Source organism: Myripristis murdjan, chromosome 18, assembly GCF_902150065.1.
Source record: "Myripristis murdjan chromosome 18, fMyrMur1.1, whole genome shotgun sequence".
NCBI lineage: Eukaryota > Metazoa > Chordata > Actinopteri > Holocentriformes > Holocentridae > Myripristis > Myripristis murdjan.
In genome coordinates, this window is record NC_043997.1 from 7,709,195 (window position 1) to 7,734,049 (window position 24,855).

The 24,855-nt window shown below is 41.3% G+C and overlaps 2 protein-coding genes across 3 annotated transcripts in view; one reads left to right on the top strand and one right to left on the bottom strand.

Moving 5' to 3' along the window:
• arhgap36 (Rho GTPase activating protein 36) overlaps positions 1-6,783 on the top strand; it is a 100,058-nt gene extending 93,275 nt beyond the window's left edge. For both annotated transcript variants that reach the window (XM_030075544.1, XM_030075545.1), the window contains exons 8-12: positions 323-471; positions 1,493-1,681; positions 2,016-2,104; positions 2,841-3,067; positions 4,723-6,783. In XM_030075544.1, coding sequence (XP_029931404.1) covers positions 323-471; positions 1,493-1,681; positions 2,016-2,104; positions 2,841-3,067; positions 4,723-5,060 — 992 coding nt within the window. In that variant the 3' untranslated portion in view covers positions 5,061-6,783. The remainder of the gene's footprint in view (positions 1-322; positions 472-1,492; positions 1,682-2,015; positions 2,105-2,840; positions 3,068-4,722) is intronic.
• Positions 6,784-11,625: 4,842 nt separating this feature from the next.
• usp12b (ubiquitin specific peptidase 12b) overlaps positions 11,626-24,855 on the bottom strand; it is a 33,330-nt gene continuing 20,100 nt past the window's right edge. Inside the window, exon 10 of the mRNA XM_030075546.1 lies at positions 11,626-17,305. Within this exon, the coding sequence (XP_029931406.1) occupies positions 17,204-17,305 (102 nt within the window). The 3' untranslated portion in view covers positions 11,626-17,203. The remainder of the gene's footprint in view (positions 17,306-24,855) is intronic.

Below are 24,855 nucleotides of genomic sequence, written 5' to 3' on the forward strand. Positions count from 1 at the left end.
TGCTGAAAATAAAGACAAAAAAAAGTGTGGGGGGGTATGAAAGTCTCACCTCGTTAGATTAACTTTTTTCCGCATCGACAATTTCCGTAGCCAGAAGAGTCCTGAGCTCAGCAACTCAAGAAAACCCAGGCGGAGGGCAGCGTCTATGCACACACACACACCAACACACACTGCTAGTGGCTCATGAGTGATGATGGAGAGGGATACACTTTACACTGCTTTTTTTTTTTTTTTTTTTTTAGCCCATTCTGCCTTTAAATGACCCACCACCCCCTGTGTGTGTGTGTGTGTGTGTGTGTGTGTGTGTGTGTGTGCTCTGCAGTGCTGCGGGGGGCCGAGCAGCTCCAGTACCTGCAGCACCTCCTCTACCTGCTGCCTCCCTGTAACTGTGACACCCTCCTGCGCCTCCTCACCCTGCTGCACACGGTGCAGAGCTACGCCCAGGACAGCATCAGCACCAATGACGAGGAGGTAGGCCGCCGCCGACCACGCACCTCCTCGCCTCCTCTTGTCCTCTGACTGTCATTGTAGCTGGTTGTTGTTGTTGTTGTTGTTGTTGTCTGCAGCTCTGGAGGTGGAGCGGTCACCTCACCCTAACCCTAACCCATCACTGTGTGTGAGTGTGTGTGTGTGTGTGAATGTGTGGGAAACACTGTAAAGCACTGTGAATAGTCGGTAGACTTGAAAACCACTGTAAAAAAAAAAATGCCATTTACCATTTGTTATATTGTTCATTATTTTTTCCTCTTACTATTGTTTTTGTCTTCTTGGGCACTCAAACTAAGTATCCACAGTCTGCAATAAACAATAAATCAAAGCTTACATAATAGCTATAGAATGATTTAACCCTATAAAGCCTGAACTATGAAAGAATTGGCAGAAAATTCCAATTTTTTTAAAACTTTATTTAGTCCTATAACAATATATATATATATTTTTTAAATAAAAAAAAATCAAAAAATATGTTATTACATGACCTTTCTGGTGTATGATATATGATATGTACTTGAAGTGCCAATGGTATGGTCCAGGGTGAACAGGGGAAGTGTTCAAAGGTATACAACAGTATTTTGGTCAAGTATTGATTAAACTGAAAACGAAAAACGGAATTGAAGATGTGTATCATATATGATACAAATGGCTTTATAGGGTTAATACAACCACTATACATTTCAATAAGGTAATTTGTTTTTAGACAATTTTCACGTGAAAATTGTCTAAAAACAAGTTACTTCTGAGGTGATCATGTCTTATTTTAAGTGTAATGAGATATTTTGACTAGAAATAAGACATTTTGACTTGAAATAAGACAAATAATCTTGGTAAGATTTTGAGTTTTTGCAGTGTAAAGATTGTGACGGCATCATTTTGTTTATTTCTGAGCCACGAAACTCGCCATAACTGGGACTGGCTGACTCCTCTTCGACCTTTTCTTCCTCTTATCGCATCATCATCACCCTCTTTCCTCTCCTCTCCTCTCCTCTCTGTCCAGATCCCAGGTAACAAGATGACGGCGGCTAACCTGGCCGTGATCTTCGGGCCCAACCTGCTGCAGGGGGAGCGAGGAGGAGGAGGAGGAGGAGGAGGAGACCTGAGTCTTCATGCGATGGGCATCGAGGACAGCACGGCCATGATCAGCGTGACGCTGGTGCTCATCCAGAACCACAAGAGGCTCTTCACGGTGCGGGGGAAACTTTGAAAATCTCATTTTCTGATGACAAGTAAAACATTTTGCCACTTGGGATGAGACTTTTACTCGTTCCTGGAGTTTTGTGGAGGAAAGTGTCACTTAAAAAAAATCTCAGAAAAGGGCAGGTTGCTCCATTAGTATTAAGAAAAACACACCTGATGCATGAAATTCTGGAAGAAAAGTGGATTTTTGGATTGCAAGTGAAGTTTTTTTTTTTCTCATTGCCCCTGTAGTTATAATCTCACCCCCAAATTGCCAGTGCTGAACAGAGATCTTTGAGCTAATATGTGTGTGTGTGTGTGTGTGTGTGTGTGTGTCGCTGCAGGTGTCGGCGGAGCTGCAGCAGGAAGTCCTGATGAGCCTGATCCAGACCGACCCTGACATCATCGACTATTTGCTCCGCAGGAAACTCAGGTAGCCGTGACGGTCTGACTGACACCTGAACGCCTCTCAGGTTTCGCTTCCCTCTCATGAAACTGCTCAGAAACACAGTTTGTGCTGAAATCATCCGGTGACGCTGCTGCTGCCTTCAATCTGTGATTTTACAGCTCATTCTGAAAAACAAGATGCTGTCACATGACGGCAGAGCTCAGGCTCGGGAGATCCCAGCCGTCTTCTTTGTCCTGAATTTCTCCCGTCCGGCTGACAGATTGAATATCCCAGAGCAATCTGTAATCTGTAATCCCATGTAGATTCAAAAAATCATTCAATCACAGAGACATCAGGCGAGACATTCTCTCATATCATTACTTTATTTGATAAAGGGAATGACTCCAGTTCAATCCAGTTCCAAGCAGGTGGGGTTAGGGTTACACAGGTCACATGATCAGGTCACATGATCATCACACTGTGCAGTAAAAACACAGAAAACACAGTCTAAACATACAAAGTCCATTCATTATTCAAATATATATAGAAAAATAAATATTTGATGTTCTTTTGCAGGGTGAGGCTCTCATTGCTCCTCATTCAGTCGTTCAGTCTGTGTTTCTGTTCTCATTCAGGGGCCGTCAGTCATCCAGTGAATCAGTCAGTAACATGTCATCACCTGTGATGTATTTTCCTCTCCGTCCAGCAGCAGACAATCACAAACCCACCGGCGACACTCACATGTTCAAACGGCTGTGTGTTTGTTCCCCTGTGCTCTCAGCGGCAGTCACCTGACGGTGGACAGCGGCGGCGAGTCGGGGGGCCGCCGGGACACAGGCGCGTCTCTGGACTCGGTGGGGGCGTCCAGCGGCAGCCTGTCCCCGCTGGAGCCCCCCTCGCCTCTCTTCCCCCCGGACGGGAACGGCAGCGAGGGCAGCCTGACCAGCGAGGTGTTCCTCAACGTCCTGAAGCTGAACCAGAGCAGGAAACGGCAGGAAACCAGATACGGTAATCGCCGGATCTGGTGTTGTGGCAGCGTCACGTCATGTGTCCCAGTCAGGATTATCACACGCAGTGTTTTAACACCAATCCAGTAATTTTAGGCCAAAATTGGGGTCAACCTAGGACAAATTGCAAGAGAAACAAACTCAACTGATTTTGTATCCTCAGTTTGTCCTGAGTGAGGGGAAAAAAGTCCCAAGAAATCCCATTGGTGGAAAGTTTTGAAAATCACCTATTTATGACCACATATTACCAAAAAACACTGTTTTTAACACACAGGGGAAAGGGGTTCAACATTTTACTTTCAGATATCACTATAAAAATTCACAAGATGATTACACACACAAAGACAAGAAAAAAAGTCAATTACAAGTTCTTTGAATTATTCTGTTTACACATGCATATCACACATTATCTGATTTGATATGCGCTAATAAGGAATATAAGGAATAAATGCCAGAACAGATATTTAAACAGTGAATTAAAAGGTTACTATATATATAGTAACCTCAGTAACCTAGTAACTGTTATATAGTAACCTTTTAATTCACTGTTTAAATATCTGTTCTGGCATTTATTCCTTATATTCCAATTAGTGCATATCAAATCAGATAATGTGTGATATGCATGTGTAAACAGAATAATTCAAAGAACTTGTAATTGACTTTTTTTCTTGTCTTTGTGTACTTTTTTCCTCACTCAGGACAAACTGAGGATACAAAATCAGTTGAGTTTGCTGAGTTTGGGTTTGAGGCAGAGGGAGCTGTGCTGGGATGATAAATGTGGCAACAGCACCACCTAGCTGTGGACGATGAGAGGGGGCGAGAGGTTGTTGGAAATTCATTGGTACATCATCGGCCAAAAACTGATTTTCAGTGCTTTCAGTTAAAGCCACATAAAACGTTTTCATTCCTTTGTTCTCATATAATTTGAGGTAGAAGACACAACAGCCATGTAATGCTTAAATGATTCATATATGGAAATTTTTATTTTTTTTTCTGTTGCTCAAGAGTTTGATCCCAGGTCCTCCAGTTGAACAATTCTCTGTCCATTTACACCCTAATTATCTATTTTATGTTAAAAACGTACAATTCTTTGGCACAGAGACCAAAATTCAGAACACAAAAATACAGATTAATAGTAATCTTTTAGATTTAAAGTTATTTAATGACATGAATCTTGACTGAATTTGTTTCCTCGGATGTGATGATCGTTTCTTGTGTTCAAATTAGAATAAATGCGCTTTTTTGAAGGTTGTAGAAACAAATGAGTCTCGAGTGTAGCCTCCTCTGCTGTTTACAGAGATCTAGTGTTTTTTTTGTTTTGTTTTGTTTTTTCATGTTTACAGCGTAGAGCAGAACTTTTATTTTGACGCTCAGTACACTGACAACAGCACTGTGGACTGAAACGCTTTTTTTTTTCCTTTTTGTGTAAATGTCGTTCATATTTTATTTGCACTTCTTTCGTCGGGCGTTTTTATCTAATCAGTTTTCCTGGGGAAGAATTATCTGTCTGAGCTCTTTCAGTTGCAGAATTATTATTTCCTGCCCCGTTTTGGTCTTCATCTGAGCAGAAGCAGCATTTTCTTCATTTTTTTTATCCCATTTATCTCAGAATATTGTGAATAACGTCCATTATCTCCGCCTATCCCGTCTCCCCAGGTGTATCCGAGGTCCCTTCAGGTAAATCCATCCGCCACATGCGTCAGTTCCACTCCCATCACAACCTGCTCAGCCTGGCCCAGCCTTCCTCCTCCTCCTCGTCCTCCTCCTCCTCCTCCAGGCTGCACGCTCAGGACTCCGACCCCCAGGAGCGCCGCAGCACGCTGGGCTCCGCGCTCAGCTTCTCCCTGGGGGGCGGCAGCTGCTCCAGCCTGGGCGGCTCGGGCGAGAACATCTGGGTGAGGCAGACGCCGCAGGAGGAGAGCAAGCCGTCGCCCGCCACCAACTTCTGGGACTTCTTCACCGGGAAAGGCTCGGGCTCGGAGACGATGGTATGATGAAGCCCGAGGAGCGTGAAGACGATGGAGATGAAGGATGAAGACCGGGGCGGAGCGTGCACATGCATGTCTGTGTCTTTTGCTGTGATGCATTCAAAGGCAAACGTGGGAAATTTCCAGCTGGAAGGTCATGAGTACAACCATGATGCGTTTCAGTGCAGCTTTAAGAGAAAAGAAATTTCTCAAGACAGAAAAAATTGAGAAAAATAAATTATTTTCCCGTTGTAAAATGCAGTTTTTCATTCTGCAGCCAGTGGTACACCAATGACAGCTGCTGATATTAAAGGAGCAGTTCAACCAAAATCTAAAAATATGTTTTCCTATTTACCTCTAGTGCAGTCGGTCCATCCAGAGAGTCTCTGTGTGATTTGGTGAAGTTTCCAGTCTGTCTCCCTTCACCTCAATACAACAGGGCTCCGTGGGTTTGGTTTTGGGGACTGTTTCCTGCCAGAGAACACAAGTTTCTGTTGCTGTTGAATTTTCCACATGCACATTTGTGATGGTTTGAGTTCCATCCAACAAAATAAAACCCGTCCACTGTACTGGGATGAAGGGAGACAGACTGGAAACCTCACCAAACCTCGTAGAAACCATCTGGGTGGACGGATTAAACTAGGGTGAAGTGGGAAATTTTTTTTTAGTATTTTGGATGGACTGTACCTTTAACTAGCTAGTTACCATGGAAAATTTGTACTCGAAGTGCAGCTTGGAACTTTCAAATTTCTGTTTAGTTATTTACTGGAAACGTTTGATAGCTTCAAGGTCACGCAATACAAAAAAAAACTGGACATGAGTGTTTTTTAAAAATAATAAATATTTTTTATCCTGTGTGGCCTTTACGTCTCACCTTAGTCTCCAAAACGTCCCAGTGAACCAAATTTTTCCTGTTTTGAAATCCACGCCTTCGAGGGGTGTTCCTGCACATTTTTCCAAGGTAGAACGTTGGAATTTCCCACTCTCTCACAGTCATTGAATGCAGCATGTGTGTATGCGCGCACAGTGTGTATCAGGAGGTCGGCCGGACCCGCAAAAGAGATTTAGAGGTAAGAAGATGAAGAAGAAGTCGGAGGAAAAGTTCGACAAAACGTCCCGAAAAACATTTTTAAAAAACGACAAAGACGGTGAGGGTTTACGTTGGAAAACGGCGAAGGATGGAGAGAACCGAGACACCCTGACACAAGCAGCTGTTCAAGAGGAAAGACTTTACGGACAGTAACAAGCGAGGGACAAACTGACCGGCTGTGAGATTACATGGCAGCGTATGCAGTAACTAACGATGTACATACTTTATACGCTCTGTAATCCAGACTCCACTCAACAAACCTTGTCTTTGCTACCCAGACCTGAATAACCACCTGAAACCTGGTCCCTCCCATAATCTCCACTAATCTGTCTCCACTGGAATTAGACACCTCATTGTTCCTGTGAAAAAACATTTTAACATTTACTGACTGCATTTCACAAGCCATGAGTACCATCACGTATGTTTATATTTATATGCCAGATGCTGTTGTGGAGAAATTAGAAAACGCCATGAAGTCCAAAGTATGACGGCATATTAGGGCCACTGTTGGGGGGAAAAAGACATTATGGAGCCGGGAGAGAGGGGTAATAATCCGAAAAAGAACTTAGAAATTCCCTGATTAAAGTTGGAAATTTACAAGAAAAAAACACCAATATTCCCTGACAGTAAAGTTGGAAATGTATGAGAAAAAAACTCACAAATATATGAGGCACAAACTCAGAAAAATAGTTCATTGACCAAAAAATACTTTGTTTTGGTCAAATTTTTTTTTTTTTTTTTTTAGTTTTTTAGTTTTTTTCTTGTAAATTTCAAGTTTTTTGTCATTAATTTCTCATAAATTTTCTTTCTGATTTTGACTTAATAATCTCAGAATTTTTGTATTTCTTTTTTCTCATAAATTTACCACTTCAATCTCACAAATTCTGACTTTTTTTCTCTGAATATTACGCCCTTCCACCAGGTCCATGGTCAGTTTTTCCCCGTATAGTGGCCCTGATATGCCATTATACAAAAGGGCTTAGCATCAGGGGAAAAAAAGAATTTGGTTCTGTAGTTTTGCAGAAATATACAGCAAATAATAGATGTATTATGCTTACCATGACATCTGATGTAAAAAATAAATCAATAAATAAAATCAAAAATCTTTTAGAAATCTACAATTGCAATTTGACTAGTCAGAATGAAATGGAAGATGTCTCCAAAATAAGATTCTTTTCAAGATATCTGTAACTTGTTTGTAGACATCTTTTAAAAAAAAAAAAAAAAAAAAAAAAAAGGAAAAATCCAATGTTTTGGGCAAAGTTTTCAAGTATTTCAGACATACCTGGACCAAGACAAGAGGTTTGATACCATTTGCACCTCAGTATGTCTAAAAAACACAAGCACTGTCAGGAACACAATGCATATCCAAACACACAGCTGCACAAACAGAAAAAGACATTTTTTATTTTTATTATTTAAAGGTTCCTACTCTGTGTTTGCATTGGAAAAATAAAGGCATCATCTCTTATTTTCAGCGACATGAACAAATTGTTTTTTTCCCCTTTGCACTGACTTTCATGGTTTTTAAAGGCAATACATGAATGCATTAATTTTCTAGCTGCATGAAACCGTCTTCAGCTGGTCACACAGCATGAGACAAACTTGTACTATTTTTTTTATTTTATTATTATTATTTTTCTTTGGCTCACAGACATGATGTGGACCAAAACGGCTTGCATGTGCCACTTTATCAATTTCAATTTCAGTTCCAACACAGGACTTTCATTATCAGCCTCATTTTATTTTTGTGGTGCATTTTAATCGTCATTTTCTTATAATTTTGGATAGCTGTCTGGATTTGCGAGCAGGATCGGGTCTTTCCAGCAGCAAGAAATGAACAATGACATTTCTCCAGCAGGGTAATACATGCATCCAACCACCAGAGGGCATCGCTCACCAAATTAACTCGACCTTTAACCACACAGGGCGTCTACTGTCAATTGAGGGCTTGTATTCTTGGACTTAATCTATCATGTTTAGCACCAGCACCAGCTAATTAGAGTATTTTTTTCTTTTTTTTATTAAATGAACTACAGAGTCCAAGTTTAACAATCTCTGATGTACAAATGTCTATTTTTCTTCCGTCATGTAATTGTAAATTATATATTTTCCAGCCTCTTTGTAGTAAATTTGCAGTGTTGTACAGCTGTTTTCCATATTCCTATCATTGTATGTCTTCATTACAAATACAGAAGTTGTACAGAGTCTGTTAATTAGTTTAGTGGATCATCTTTTCCTTAGAGAGAAAACAAGATATGTTTTGTCTTTTTGTCCATGATGCTTTTCTATAATGTTTTAGACTCTGAAACCCGGCAGTGTTGTTTATCTGGAGAATGTACCGTACCGCGTATCTGCTAAGAATTAAATGTACAATCGCATGTGTGTGTGTGTGTGTCGCTGCTTATTGAACCCAGAGGGAGTGAAAACGTCCAGACTTTGTGAATCAGTCGGTGCTTTGCTGTGCCTCAGTGACTTTGCTTTCACTAGAGAGACAGAGAGAGAGAGAAAAAAAAAAAAACAATTTCCTAAGGGCTTTTGGGAAATGTTGGTCATAGTAGCTGGCTCGGTTACAAGCATCTGAAAAATGATGTGAGTAATATTAAAAAAAAAAAAAAGTCCTCTGGGGGAAGATGATTTCATATTATCGCTCGCAGGAAACTGTTGAAAGGCTGAGCTACCAGACTGGAAACTGCATCAGCGAGTGTGTTTCAGGTTGCATAACACTCTTTTTAAAACTTATTTATTCCATTATTATTTTTTCAAACAGCCCACACAGCACTGGTGAAAGCTGCTTTTGAAACTGACTGGTGACTTTACTGTCACTTGTTTGAAATAGTAATCAATTGGTTATTGTTAAAGGAATACTCTGTTTTGGGGAAAAAAGAAAAAAAAAAAAAAAAACGACGACTTTTTCCGACTCACCCAGACTGAGACAAGATGTCTGATACCATTCTCACCTCTGTACATCCAGTGATTCGGTTCCTGTGGGTAGCATTTTGTGTTAGCTTAGCATAAAGACTTGAAGTCTATAGGAGTCGTTAGCCTGTCTCCGTCAAAGTGACAAAATAATATACCATGAGTACCAAGTTACACTGTCTGCTGCAGTGATCCTGAAGGTACAGCAAGACTCGAGTTTACATCTCAAAATGTATTAAATCAGATGGTTGTGCCCACGTTTAAACAAGGCATTTCCTGTTTCCCAGGGCATTTCCCAAAAACATCAATCTGTTTTTTACAGACTGGTTTTACAGAATGGTGCATTCAAATGTGAATTCAGACTGCAGTGTGGCAAAATGTGGAAAAAGTCAAGGAGGTTGAAGAAGTTTTTTTATCCCTGTCCCAACCCATACCCAAAGCCTTGACCTTCAGCAACCTTACTAACAAGGGCAACAGGCAGCAGCCAATCAGAGGCAGAGTTCATGGATTGCAGGTGGGAAAAGTGTAAAAGATGAAGAGGTTGTTGCCACGTCGTGCACAGCGGTTCACTGCAACCTTCTGTACATTAAGGGGTTACCGACGCAGTGGAGGACTTCACACTCGTAACAACTGGCTTCAAAATCCTTCACCGTCTTGGCGAGTGTGAAGGAAAAGCCGTGCTGACGTCTTCTCGATGGACCGAATCCCTCCGGAAAGTTTCCGAGGACGGACCTTGAGACTAAACCGTTCAAACTCTTCAAAGAAAAACCCACCTCAGACACTCCTGACACTTTGTGTATCGCCAACCTGTGGCATTCAAGACCTCCAGGGGTTACTTTATGATCAAGTGTAATTTAAACCGCTTTCTCTCGACCTAAGTTGTCCACCTCCACTTCAGCTGATCTGGTACATTTGTTTGTTTTCAACAACCTCAAGAGAACGTGGCTGAATTTGTTGTCTTCAATCAAAGTTGGGATTATGGGTGTAAACTTTTGGTAGGTCAGCAGGTCGTTATCGCAAAATAAACCCAGAGAAGATGGTCAGAACCAAAACTCAAAGCCTAGAAGTCCAGATGAAACTGTATTTCGAGCGAATCAAACTTCTGTATGCTGACGCGTTTCTGAGCGAACCAGGACAGAGAGTGGGACAAAATGTGGGGAGGAATTTGATTTGAACGTTGAAAAGTGGGCGAGTCTTAACAAACTCACAAAAGTGAGTCGATTCTATGGTATTTTAGGGAAATTAAACAAAGTTTGAGCTTAAGAACAACCAAAGACACACCAACGTACCGCACTGTCACTAGCTAATGACTCTTAGCTCTGTGCTGCTAAACGAAGTAGGCTGATTGACAGGTGGATGTCATGATATCATTGGTTGAAATTGGTTGTGCCATGCCTGCGAAACCATGCGTCACATTTTGTGTAACAGGAAGAAAAAATTATTGTATTATGATGTAAGAATACAAATAAATAGATGTTCTGGGCATATATTGATGAGTAAATACACAACATGACCAGAGATGTGATATAAAAGGGTTAAAAAAAGGTATTTTTCATCTCATCTCCACGTTAAACGGTTTGTAATATTTCACACAAAATATTAATTGTGAAATTATTTAGCTTTAGCTTTCAAGACTCTGCTGAAAAAAAAAATCATCGATGCATCAATGGTAACCAAACCTGGAAAACTAATCAGCTACACAGGAAGAAAAGAGCAGTTCTTGAAGAAACTCTAGGGTTCCTCCAAGAACCCAGCAGCTCCTCCAAGAACTCAAAGGTTCCTCAAAGCTTTTAGGGATTTAGGCAGGAACTTTTGGGATCCCTCAGTATGAACACTGGTTCCTCAAAGAACTCATTAAATTTTAAGGTTCCTGAAGGGTCTATAGGCTGCTGTGTCTGGATATCCAGTGAGGAACCTGTTGAATTTAAACGTCCATTCCCATTAAATTAGACTGTAATGTGCAGTAGGCTAATGGAAACATAGCTAATTTATTTTTTGTTGTCCCTGATGGTTTTTGTCTTTTATGGCGATAGTTCAGCCTCCAACTAGGAATCAAACATTTACCAAATTAATTCAAAGTTATGTCCATGTTGTAACTCGTTGTAAACGTCTGTGCAGAACGGCAGCTCTAGAAAGAAGCCACCAAACCCCGACGTTCACCAGAGATACTTTCGACTGTTTTCTGCCAACAGACTCTGGAAATATCTACATGTGACATAAATGTTGTGTAACTTTGGCCATTAATCCGCATGAATTTGAAAAGTTCGTCCCCAGACAACCAAACGGGTCCAGAAACCCAAAGACCTGTTTGTTTGTTTTTTTACTGTTTAAAGTGGATTTGCCCTTTAACACACAGGACGACATGTTGCTCTTCATGGAGTCACCTTGGTTGTTTTATTGTTTTCCCATTAAAAAAAAAAACAAAAAAAAACTGCATCTCACATGGCAACATCATGGCGAACTCTCTCACCGCGGCATCGGCCAAAAATCGAGAGACTGTTATTGTTTTTATTTTGTTTATCATTGAATATTTACTTCAAAAAGACACAGTGCACAGCAGACTCCGGCTTATTGACGGGGAACTTTGTCTGTTTTTATTGAGAGGAAGTGTGTCGCTAAAATACCCGGTTGCATATTGACTTTCTGGGGTGTTTGGTTTAGATAGCCTGGAATGCCAGATAGGTGGGGCTTGGTTGTTTTTTTTTTTTGTTTGTTTGTTTTTTTTTGCTACCAGAATAAAGTACTTGAGTCATCATTTCCACTAGCATTTTTTGATCTAGGCCGGCTGATTATGTCAAGCAAGCAAATATTTATATTCCAATAATATCTGTATTTATGTACACATCAACATCTCTCATGTCATACCCCCAAATTAAAACAAAATAAATCCCCAGACATTGGAAGCTGCCTACACGAGAATGGTAGACTAGAAATATTAGTAAAATATATCAAAAAAATGTTAAACATCTAAGAAAAAGAAGTTAACATGAACATTCATAATAATAATAATAATAATAATAATATTAAATTGTATTTAAATAAAAAAAAAAAGAGCCTTGCTTCAACATGGGATTCCAAAGCTTTGCCACAATTTGGACCGGTTAACACATTTACAGTTTCAGGGACTGATGTCACTTCCGTGCTGTCGACAGATAATGAAACCAAATGAAACTGCAAATTATTAAAAAACAAAAAACAAAACAAAAACAAAAACATACACACACCAGGCCCAAACTGAATCGGCAGACTTTTCTTTCTTTTTTTTTTCGCCAGGTAATGTGCTTTTTGCTTGTTTTGTTAATTTGTAAATGGTGTAAATTTCAGTTTTCTTAAAAAGCGTACAAATATTAATCTCTTGACATTATCGCACACAGTTTGTACATCCGAGTCTGCAGATTCCACTGGAGCCTGGAAACAACCTGCATCTCATTTCAGTTCATTTCATCTCATTTGCCAACACAAAATGAATTTTCCCGACTTCCAGAACTTACATAACTTGAAAGGACAATAAAACGATCGACACCAAGAAACAACGTGTTCCCTTCATGTTACTTGGACGAGTTTGAAACCTGGCGCGAGCAGCACGGGCACAAACTAACCGAGCTAGTGTTGACTTTGGAGCCTCAGCCGAGCGGACGGGGCGAGTTTCAATAAAACACATTCGTCAAAAGCGGCTCACTCTCCTGCTGCTCCACATCGTCGGACAAATTTTTAAAATCAGAAGCCACAATTCAGAACTGTGGGGGGTGATTTAATTCAAAAGAGAAGATGGAAAATGAAAGTGAAAATGGTCAATTATTTTTCTCACTGTACAAACAGGACAATCAGGTTATAGCCAAATGATAAAGAGATAAAGGAAATACAAAAATAGTGATGATTGATACTGATACTTCATAAAATGGCAATTTGAAAATGAAAAATGAGATTGAGAAACCTGAAAATGAAGGGAAAAAAAATGACCATTTTCACTTTTAATTTTCTGTTCTCTCTCTTTTTTTTTTTATCTTCCACATGGAGCCAGAACAGAAAATTTTTTGCCGTTTTTGTGACGAGCAAATTTTGATCAAAAGTGATTTCTAAATCGCTGAATTTGACTCTGGAGCGAGAGAGGGAGACACTTTTGGGGATCTGAAACTCGCCCGCATCCATGAGTCTGTTCTGGTGTGTTTCAGGTCAAGTAGCAGCCCTATTGTTTTATTTTTATTTTTATCATTTTACTGTACATTTCAATAGCAGACTGACTTACATTCAGGTAATAATTGACCTCGGCGCCTGCAGAATATAAACACCTGGGAGGCCGGAGGGAGGCCAAGGAGTGATAACGAGGGTGCGCTCGCTCCTGAACCGCAACAGCCCTGGTGGGTGGAGCCTTCGACCTGTCGATTATCACCGTAACCCACAGCGGCAGAACTCCACCCACTCGGGCTACGCCATGTGGCTGAGTGAGCACACCCAGGAGTGAAGTTACCTCGCTGGCAGTGTAGAACATACTTTAAAAAAAAACAAAAAAAACACAAGAACAACAAAACACTAAACCAAAAAACCTACATTTGGTTTCTTTGTGCGTTAAAAGAAAACAACGGAGGTGAACAGAGGTTGCTGTCTACCATCAGGCTCGGCGAGGTGAGCGATGTCGGGACGCACCTTGACTCTTCAAAATGGCTTCCACGATTCACACCTGATTACACCGACGTTATAGAGACAAGGACGGTAAAGGGAGATGTGGGAGATTTAAAAACGAAGGAGGAAAAACAGGAAGAAAGAAGTATCTGTATCTGCAGTCTCTCAGGAAAAAAAAAAAAGACATTCTTCATTTGCAACTTTTGAATTTTGTCCGTAAGACTTTTGTGTTTTTCCGAAAAATTTGGGGAAGCTGAAAAGGTCCGAGTTCAAGCCACTTCCGGGTCTTTCTGTCATGCCGAGTCATTTAGTGAAAACACTGGAGCCAGTTGAATTTTTCTGTACAGAAGTAGTTATTGGCTAATTATCCAATGTGATGCTTCAGTCACAAGTTACATTGAGCAACTTACTTTTGTTAACTTAGTTAGAAATGCCAACTAGCCTGTGTCGGAAGTTACTTTGACATTTCAGCACAAAATATACTTTTTTTCCCCCCACAATAATAACATTTTCTCGGAAGAACACAACAGTTTAACGAAAGAGTGCAACAGTATTTATTTGTTTGCCTCCTTCTGTTTGCTCTGTATAAAGGATATGTCACCCAAAAATAAAAATATATTCAGTGTTGTGGGGGGTTGAGATGGCACGTTCACATGTTCATCTCCGCTGCAGCCGAGACGGCGATCGTAACGTCCGTCGTCGTGGCGATCTTTATCGTTATCATTAAGTCTTTAATGCTCAACTTTCTTACTTTCTTCTTCTGAAAGACCTCGAGCGGCAGAGGAAAGCAACATGGATGAATTTGCCGTGTTCGCTGCTTGTGCTGATAAACCATCTCGCTTTGTGACGCCAAGTGGGAAGTTTCAAAGTCAAGGAAAAACCTCCCAGCTGTCCTGACTGCCACTAAAAAGTAAAATATGAACCGTTTTTTCCGGCTGGTGGCTCAAAACGGTGAAAAATAAGAAGACAGCGCCAGGCAGCAGCGGGGTGGGTTGCTAAATTTGTCAGACATTAAGTGAACTGTTTGTACAGTCACTGGCCGCAGTGCTGACATGATAATGTCTAATACGACATTATTTCTTTGAGTGGCACATCCTTTAATGTCTCATTAATCAGGACGAGTGACAACATTAATTACAATGTTGTCGCTGCCCTCAAAATCAGCGTTTGTCCTTCTCTACGGCGCTAAATTCAGCTGTTGAGGCGAGGAAGCCATTTGAAGCGAGTGAGCCAAACACACTGGGGAACCACAGGTGGGGACAGTCTTGTTATACTGCATTAAAAAAAAATACCATGTAGTCTATAGACGATGGCCGCGCTCCACATTAGCGTTACTCAGCATTACCAGGGCCGCATTTTGACGGAGATTCTGCACTGAAACGTGTTTAACGCCCGCGAGAAAATCAGCCCGTGAAGCAGGGCTGGAAATCAACCGCTCTCATTATTTTACCTGCCAGTCGTTTCTTTTTCCTTTTTTTTTTTTAAATAGAAAAAGGTGGGCTGGCTTCCTGACAAAGTGGCTGATGGAGCGGACAAACTCACCAGCCACAGTTCAAATCTGCCAGCATGTGACAGGCGGCTGGATTCCCCCGCTGAAACAAGTGCAGCGAGACGAATAAAGGGGTTAAAGTTTGGCTTTTTTGACGTTAACACTTGGATCAAAAACATGTGAGGAACGCATGGACGAGGTACACAAAACATTAACGTACATAACTAACATACATAGGTAGTGTGACGGTTCGGGTCGCCGGAATTGACGAGGAAAGGAAAAGTGAGCGTGTCCCTTTAAAAGATGGTACAAATGTGCAGATTGTGGCATTAATAAGATTAAAATTTTTCAAAAAAGAAGTCAAAAATCAAACTGCACAGGGACCGTGCTTCACCGTCCAAACCACAGAATGCCTGCTGACAAAATGTTAGGTTATGCTGTTTAATGTTGGTCAGTAATTGACCGTTCATCTTTCAGTGTCTCCGCTGTGGCACCAAACACGACAGGGACACCAGAACTGGCACGAAACACCAGAAACCTGGGCACTAACTTTTTTTTTTTTTTTTTTTTTTTTTTTTTGTCTGCCGACCGCAAAATGTACCAGCGACTTTCACTGTTTCTACCAGACAGAATCGGGTTGCTGTCAAAGTCGCTTGTAAATAGGGCTGGGCGATATGGTTAAAGTCAGTATCACAACATTCAAGAGATTTTTTTATATCCTATATATCACAATATAAATCAGATATGCAAGACATGAATACCTGCCTGACACGGTGGTCATTTTAATAAACCTCAAACCCGCCTTGGTGTTTCCGTAATGCCGCGTAAAGCTGGGAGGAATAAAGTACGGCGGAAAATGAGTTAATTTAGCCAAGAATATTCTTGCGTATGGTACTTTACATTGTTAATATTCTAATATTTTCAGCCTGCAACCTGTCTGCAAATACTTATAGCTTTGTTTTGTTGAACCTTACCCACCTGAATCCGTGCAGGTTAGAGGTTAATCCTCTCGTATCTCTAATGTGTAAAATCATGTTAAATAATCAAATTAACGTCAGTGCCAATGAACTGAATGGCAGTTTTAAGTGGAATATCAAACAAAACCCACTCTTTTGTTTTTATATAAAGCTTTTACTCATCAGTTCAGATGGCAGAATTGTGACAATATCCCAAAAATCGCCGTATTGTCATGGTGTTTCCACTGAAAGACGACTAAATAATCCTGATGCATCGCCCAGCCCTGTCGGTAAAGCAGACAAAGATGTCAGAGAAGATTCACCGGCTGACTGGTGACTGGTGTCCCATTTTCCCCAATAACACTGTAAAGTTGCGAGCACCACTTCATGGCAAACCCACTGTCCGATACAAACCCTGCGTTCACCCCCACCAGTAGCAAATCTGAGCCATCTGGTTGCCAGCTGTAGCTCCAGTGGTGGTGTTGTGGTTCTAGCTTGGGGTGTTAGCATAAAGCTGAAGAAACCCTCGTATGGTCACTGTGGAAAGCTAATTTAGCATGGTATAATATGCACACAAAATAGGCTAAAGAAGACTGTGGTGATGATGATGATGTTGGTGGTTACCACGCTGAGGAGGGTTACGGTCCTCCGTGGCTGTGCTTCCTCTGCGACGGTCAGTCAAGGGTCTTGTTTGAAATGGTTGATCGGTTTCCTCGGCGTCGCCTCGATAGTCCCAGACTGCTTTTACCTCCAAAGTGGACCGATGTGCGTTCAGCATGTCAGCCTCGCGGGTTGACGCCGTTCAGTCTTCCCAGCTGCTCGCCGAGTGTTACTCATTCAGTCGTCTTGTTTCTGAGCGGGAAAAGGTGCTTGTTGCTTGTCGCGAGCTCGGACGACTGAACCGTCGCGACCCAGGAGGCTGGCACGCTTCCTGCACACGCTCCGATCGATCCGAAATCCAGTGCAAAGCTCCGCCTACGGGAAATAAAGCCTGGATACTTATATGGGCGACGTGGGCGGAGCCTGTGGCAGCCTCGAGCCCCCCCCCCCCCCTCTGCTGAGCAACAGTCCGTCCGGGCTCTCCCGTTGGTGGGTTTCAGTCTCTGGACTGGTAGAACAGGATGTATCCTGACTCAGAGTTCTTGGAAATGTCCGATGTCAGACCGTAGAACTCCTCGATCGCCTGTGCGTCAATTTTCTGGAAGTGGTGAGAAAAAGGAAGACAAACAGCGTGATTTATAGGCTTTGTTCAATTTAGAATACCGTATTTCACCAATTAATCGCCGGGCCGCAAATAGCCGCCTGGTTCTTTTAAACGCCTGGGGTCTGCACCCATTTTGCGTATTAAATGCCCACCCGAATAACCGCCGGGGCGATTATTTGCATTATATTGAGGTAACCCAAAATAAGGCTATTCACCTTATTTTTGCAGAAGTAAACAGTTAGCCGCACAATAACTGGGCGGCACTTCCGTTTTCTGTCAAAATAAGAGAGCTAGCTAACATTAGGAAAAAGGGTGTACCGTAATCTTAAATTGCCCGACTATAAATATGTTGGACAGTAACTCATCACAATAATGGCCTGGTGCAGGTCTGTGCAAAAATAAATAAAGGCCTGCAGCGAATAGCCGCCTGGTTCTTTTAAACGCCTGGGGTCCAAGTTGATTTTGCATATTAAACGCCCGGGCGATTAATTGGGGAAATACGGTATGTTACATTATATTATATTAAAAATCATCCCTCTCATGAGCCATTAGCAGTGTGTGTTGGTGTGTGTGTGTTGGTGTGTGTGTCTGCAGAGTGCCTGCCCTCTGCCAGGATTTTCTTGTTTTACTGAGATTGAGACTCTTCTGGGCATCGGCCATTGGAAGCGGGTGTGTAGCTCCCAGCCAATCACAGCGCAGCTCAGTGCCAGATCGTTAGCACAGCATCCAATAGGAATCATGGGAAAAACACAAAAGAAGGAGAAACGCCAAGCGGACTACGCTCGTCCCACAATGAGAGTGAATCTGTGGTCGGCTTTCACCCGCTGACATTTTGGGCATTCATTTCATTCCATTGCCATCCTAGGAAACTAAAACTCACTTAGCCTTTAAGGAAATACTTCACCCAAAATTTTGTAGCATTTACTCACCCTGAGTTGTCTCACATGTTGAATAAAGTTTTAACCGCGTGCCTCAACAACACTGGATTAAGTGCAGCTGTGCGCAGGTGCAGAGAACTGGTTTGTGATTCAGTGTTTTGGTGAACGTACTTTGGTTTGAGACGTTCTGAACGCACAAATGAAAAGTCAAGACCTGGATTACGCTACATAAAAGGTTTGCGTATTTTAGACGGGTGTTTTCATTTGTTTTCTGCTGTCTGTCGAGGCTGCTGATCAACTCCGTGCTGATGGAAACAGCTGCAGTTTTTGGAGCCTTTATTCACCGTGACACGCCGGATTAAAACTGTTCAGACATTCAAGACAACTCAGGTGGTGAGTAAATGATAAAAAAAAATATATTTATAATTTTTGAGTGAAATATTCCTTTAGGTTGTGAAAGCGTTTCAGTGTCCTCATTCTTTTGACAAACTACCGCTGTCAGGTCTGTAATAAGGAAATGTGATTTATGTTGTTATTCCTCCAACAGATGTACCAGCAGCCGAGCTCCCTAATAACCACTTGATCCATTGACAAAAAACTAGTTTCCAAAACATTTTGGAAAGCGTTTGCCACTACTATTTTTCCAGCCGTGCGGAGAGAAAAAAAAAAAAAACTGAATTCATGATGTTTATGGCTTTTTTGTGACTTTATTTACCTTGCTGGTAAAGATGAAGTGGAAAGCACGGCGGGGATATGAGATGTGGGCATGAAAGCCCGACGCTGGCACTGAACAAAATCCTTCCCTTTGATTCACTCTGGTAGTATTGCACCTTGTTGTGTAACTGTTACGCAGATTCTGCTCTTTCCATCTGCTACTAAATCTCCATTTAAAATCGAGTATGTTGACAAGATAGTGAGGGAAAGCGAAAATGCTGAAAGTCACGGCAACTGTTTCTCATTTGGTGGATCTTTTTTTTTTTTTTTTTCAGCAGAGAGGAACAGGGAGAGACTGAAAACACATTGCAAAAAAAAAAAGTAATAATAAAAAATACACTTGTGGACGGGTGGTGCAAGAGCTGTGGCCACAACTTTAACAAACTTGGGTAGTTTCAGTTCCAGGTGGAAATGCCAAATTCGGAGCGAGGGGGATAGAAATAGACGGCGAGAGCAAGAGAATGAGGAAACCATAAGCACTAGAAAGATCAAACCTACAAGGCAGATTGCAAAAACAAGAGCTGGAATAAAATCCAGCGGGAGACGCAGACGGGGACAGAGTCAGTCTGTGCCACCCACGAGAAAAAAAGGAAAAAAAAAAAATGATAAAGGAGCGTTTCTGCTCTGCAACCTCAGCAGCCTCTCAGTCAGTCTCTGTCCGCCGGGCCAGATGTCAGCCTGGGCCTCCTTCCCGTCATCGTGGAAAAACACACGGATGATGGAGATCGGCTTTTAACATCAAGCCTCCACGACTTTGACTGAGCAGCGTTTCCTCTATATCCACAGAGCAGGACCGCTGGGGACGAGCATACAAACTCCTTCACCCCTGGTTTTCAGCGACTTCTCCATACGTTTTTGCTAAATTTCTTCTTTTTTTTTTTTTAAATATTTGTATTGAGTGGTCAAGGGTCTAAAAACAATACATTCAATATTTCACCATTTCATCAAGAGATCAAATGTCGTAACTTGAGCATTTGAATTGCTCATCCACAAATACCGTGTATGTTTTTGCTAAATTTCCATCACCAAAAGACTTTTTTTCAAGTTTTCTCAAAAGTTCACGATGCAAAATTGAGGGCTGATTGAAGTAAAGACCGTTTAGACTGGGTAAACAAACTGGGAACAAGCATATATCAACATACCAGTGATTCAGGCCGATGATGGGAACCATAAAAGCCCCCAGCTTCAGTTTTTTGTAAGTTGTGTTTAACAGATTACACCCTCTTTTTAAAAAAAAAAAAAAAAAAAAATCAGTAAACAATCTTTAACAGAGCTGATGCTGCTTTAGTCAAGATTTCCATGACTTTTCCAAATTGTATTTTCAAATTTACTGATTTTTTCCCAGGTTTTCATGAGTGTATAAACCCTAGAGGATGTAGATTAAAACAAATTAATGTAGCAAGTGTCAGTTTTTTATGTTTTACTGTGCTCAAACAGAACCAGCGCTGGCACCAGAAGCATCCAAAAAAAGGATTGCTGTGCATCCAAATTAAAAAAAAAAAAACAACAACAAAAAAAACCCAACTCCAAATCACCACTGCAAGTTAAAATTTCAAAGGAAAATATTATGTTGAGCTTCAGAAAGAAAACGCCAACACAAACTCTGGCTATACCCATATAGAAATGCTTTATAAGGAGTCAGACTCTGTGTAATGTCCTGAAAATACAACATGAGTGATTTATCTTGTGTTTAAACGGTGAATTCTTCCGAGCCATGTCAGTAACATGAACAGAGCGAGTGGCGTGAAGAATCTGTCATGCGTGTTTAAAAGCCCTTTTGCACGGTCGCGTCTATAAAAATATCACACGGAGCACAAACAACCCCTGAGAGCGCTTCGCTGTGATGACTGTGCACGGTCAATTTAGTGCTGATATCTTGATTACTGTGGCTGACTGGAAGAAAGGAAAACAGTAATTGACTCACGAGCTGTTTGGCTGCGGCTGAAACACTGAGGCGTACCGGCCATTTGGCCACTGAGCTCGCATGGCCGAGCGCCAACGGCTACAGAGCCGCACCACAGAGCCTTTGGCTAATACCGAGAAAAAAAAAAATAATGATATACTGTACTTGCATACCCATAACCTGCAATTTAGTTCATTGCATGGTGTGAAACGCTGGTGAATGTTTGGGCTTGTGTCTGGACAGTTTGCTTATTGTTAGGAGGTGCTGCTGTCTTTTAACCCTATAAAGCCGTTTGTATCATATATGATACACATTTTCAATTCCGTTTTTCGTTTTCAGTTTAATCAATACTTGAGCAAAATACTGTTGTATACCTTTGAACACTTCCCCTGTTCACCCTGGACCATACCATTGGCACTTCAAGTACATATCATATATCATACACCAGAAAGGTCGTGTAATAACATATTTTTTTAATATATTTTGTTATATGACTAAATAAAGGGTTCAATTTCAAAAAATTGGAATTTTCTGTCAATTCTTTCATAGTTCAGGCTTTATAGGGTTAAATATGTCTTCATATTTTCAGATAATTAATTAATTAATCGGTAACTGTAATTGGCTGATAAAACAGCTCCATGTTCATGATATTAAGCAATGTGGTTACACTCAATAAGATGAATGAGGAAGCAACAAAAGAAAAGAAGAGTAAGCTGGAGAACAGAGGGAAAAAATGTAAAAAAAAAAAAAGAAAAAAAGAAAAAAAAAAAGAAATGAAGGATATAAATACAATTTAAGAAACAGCATCTATGGTGCTGATAAAATGTTCCTCTACAACAGCTAAAGGAGAATTCATTAACAGATAAACAGATAGTCTGCAGGTTATCAACTTGTTAATGTACTAAGTAATAATGATAATGTGAGTTTAATTTTTCTAATTATCATTACTCAGTGGTGGCAACTAACTCAGCACTGCACTTCAGTATAATTTTGATGCTCTGTCACAGTATTTCCATTTAGCAAATCACATTTCAAAGGAAAATCTTTGACTTTTTCCTGTCCTGTTGCACAATTATCTGACGGCTGGAGTTACTAATCACTTTGCAGAAGAAGCTTTTCCATGCAGAACATCACATGTGCTGCGTTGTCAGAGTGTGAACCAGCCAACAGGATGTGGAGCAGTCAGAGCTGCGACATTAAAATACTTCTAACAGGTTAATGCAGCAATAATTCAACTCTCTGAAAGGGATCATGTTTCACTTTTACTTTTCACAGTGAACTACATTTTACTGAGAAAACTGCTGTACTTTCACTGAAGTGTCATTTTGAATGCAGGACTTTTATTTTTTATGAAGTACTTCTCTATTATGGTGTTGCTGCTTTTACTAAAGTAAAGCACTTTGCACCGCTGCCTTTGCTCTTATGTGAATTGTTGCATATTTGACAGCTCACATATCAGCTGCTGAGCTGCTGTGTTGGCGGCTGCATGCGGAGAGGGGAACTGGGAAATCGTTCAAGACGGCTGAGCGGCACGACCACAGATGCTAAAAAGATGTCAGACTGCGGAGGCTGCCATGTTTTCAGCTGTCAGCAACAGTCAGGGAAGCAAGCGGACGAAATTATATGGAGGAGACGGGCTGCGGAGAGGAACGGGAGTCGAGCGTTATCAGCGTTTCAACACGCCTTCAGTATCGCCGCGAAAGATCGAAATCAATATTTAGCTTATTATTAAGCGTTCAGTGCTTTCACCGATTGTGCTCTGAAAGCTGAAATTCCTTCTCAGCATCGCCTTCTTGGGCTAGTCAGGAGGAGGAGGAGGAGGAGGACTGGATTTAGGCAGAGCCGCAGCTGCAAACACGACAGGAGCATCAGACAGCTCGCCCCGTCTTGAACCGAGTCCCAGTCCACCTGAACTGGTTGGACAAACTGGAGCCAAGAAAGAAATATGGAGCCATTTAGCATCAGCAGACACCGAGCTGACAGCGAAGGCTCTGTGCAAACACTACAGATTGTCTTGTTTAACATCAAGTAACTCAGCAAAGAGTCTCTCACATCACCACACAGTTTTTTTAACATCTTGATATATATTTAGTTACTTGTACTCAGTTTTTATATAATTTAAGCAGTGGTTTTTGTTAAGGAACAGTTCACCCTAAATATACATTAAAAAATTGCTGCAAAGGACTAGAAATTAGAGATGGATGGATATGGTCTGATGTTGTTGTTTAAATAAAAAAAAAAAATACTTCCCAGTGAAACACTTCACCCCTGAGAGCTGTGGATTATGTCGAGTATGTGTCTCATTGTTTTTGGAAAGAAATATTACTGTTGAGTTGTTCCACATGTCATTTTTTTCTTTCTTTCTCTATCTGCCGCTGTCTACAGCTTATATTATCATATGTAACTCTGTATTATAATGCACTGTTAACATCTTGTCAAGGTCTCCCTGATGAAGAGACCTTTGATTTCAATTTCAATTAAAAAGACATAATAATAACGATCAGCGAAAGCAGACGGAGAGGGTGAACGTGAAAAAAAACGAGGGAGAATGACGACGAGACGGCGAGAAAAACAGGAAAGAGCGAGGCAAAGCGGATAAACATATTCTCATTCCAGATTTTCTGCGCAGGCCTCGGGGCCGATCCTTCTCTCTAATCTAAAGCAGGTATCCGATTTTTTTTTCTTCTCCCCCTTCTTTCTTCTCTTCCCTCATTATCTCCTTCCATCTCTCCTTTACGCATACTTTCATTCACGCTCGTTCTTCTCTCTTCCCTCTGCAGCTCCACGCTCTCTCCTCTACGTCTCCAACACTTGGCTACTTACCTCACTCCGCCCCGACCGGACCTCTAATTCCTAATAAACTCCTCATTATTCAGGGGAAGTTGAGGTATCTAGGTCGGCCCGTGGCAGGAACTGCAGACACAACATTCGGGAGCGCCAGGATCCTCTACCCTACATCTGGAATGATGGCTGTTTGAAATTCCTGGCTGGTTCTGACAGGACGGGAAACTTGTGAATGAGCCCGGGTGGAAAGTTTGGACGGCTGATAGGGATTTGGAGATTGTGGTCGTTGCTCGGTGTGATATGAAATGTCTGTCGGTAGTGGTGGTGCATTATGGCTGCCAGATGGGCCTTTATCACTTTAGAGCTGGATGATTCTTGTTTTTTTGCGAAATGATGGGAAAAATAAGGTACAAAGACACAAAATGGGTAGCCATAAGGCCTGTGTGGGGGGGATTAAATTAATTAAGGTCCCCATGAAATGACCTCACATGACTTCTACTTCCTGGAGAAACAGAGGATCTTAAATAGTGACATCAACCTGCACCAATAAAACCTTCGCAAATCTTAAAACACCCTCTCTCATGCATCTTATCCCTTCAAATGAAATTGTGTTTCTTTCCCAAACTGAGTTCCCATTAGTTTGCACTTGTGAGTCCATTAAAATGCTGTTTCATTGCGGCTTTACACAGTAATACAGTGGTCCCTCGCTATAACGCGGTTCACCTTTCGCGGCCTCGCAGTTTCGCGGATTTTTTTAGTGCAATTTTGCATGCTTTTTTTTTTACTGGACTTATTTTTCTACGAAGGTTTGAACTTTGAGAGTTTAAACAAGAGAGAAAAGTGAGAAAATGTTAATGCCTGTCTGAGAAAAGTGTATAAAGTGTGTAGTGAGGGGGTTTACAGCCTTAAAACATCTAGAATAATTGTAAAAAATAAAGCTGACTACTTCGCGGATTTCGCCTAGTGCGGGTTATTTTTAGAACGTAACTCCCGCCATTAACGAGGGACCACTGTACTTATTTGCTACTTGGTTGGTATAAATTGGTTGAGCTCTCAGCAGTGCAGTACCTCAGTGTGGCAGTGCTGATCTACGACTGGTTTCTCCTGACTTTTATTTAGTTTCACACACAGAGACGCTCCCTTTTTAGCTTGAGGGCAAAATGTCACAGAATAATGACTGAGGGGAAAACAGCGCTGTCCCTCGTGATGTGGCCTTCAAAAAGGGAGGGAAAGGGCAAAGTAAAAGAGGACAGACGGGGGAGTTT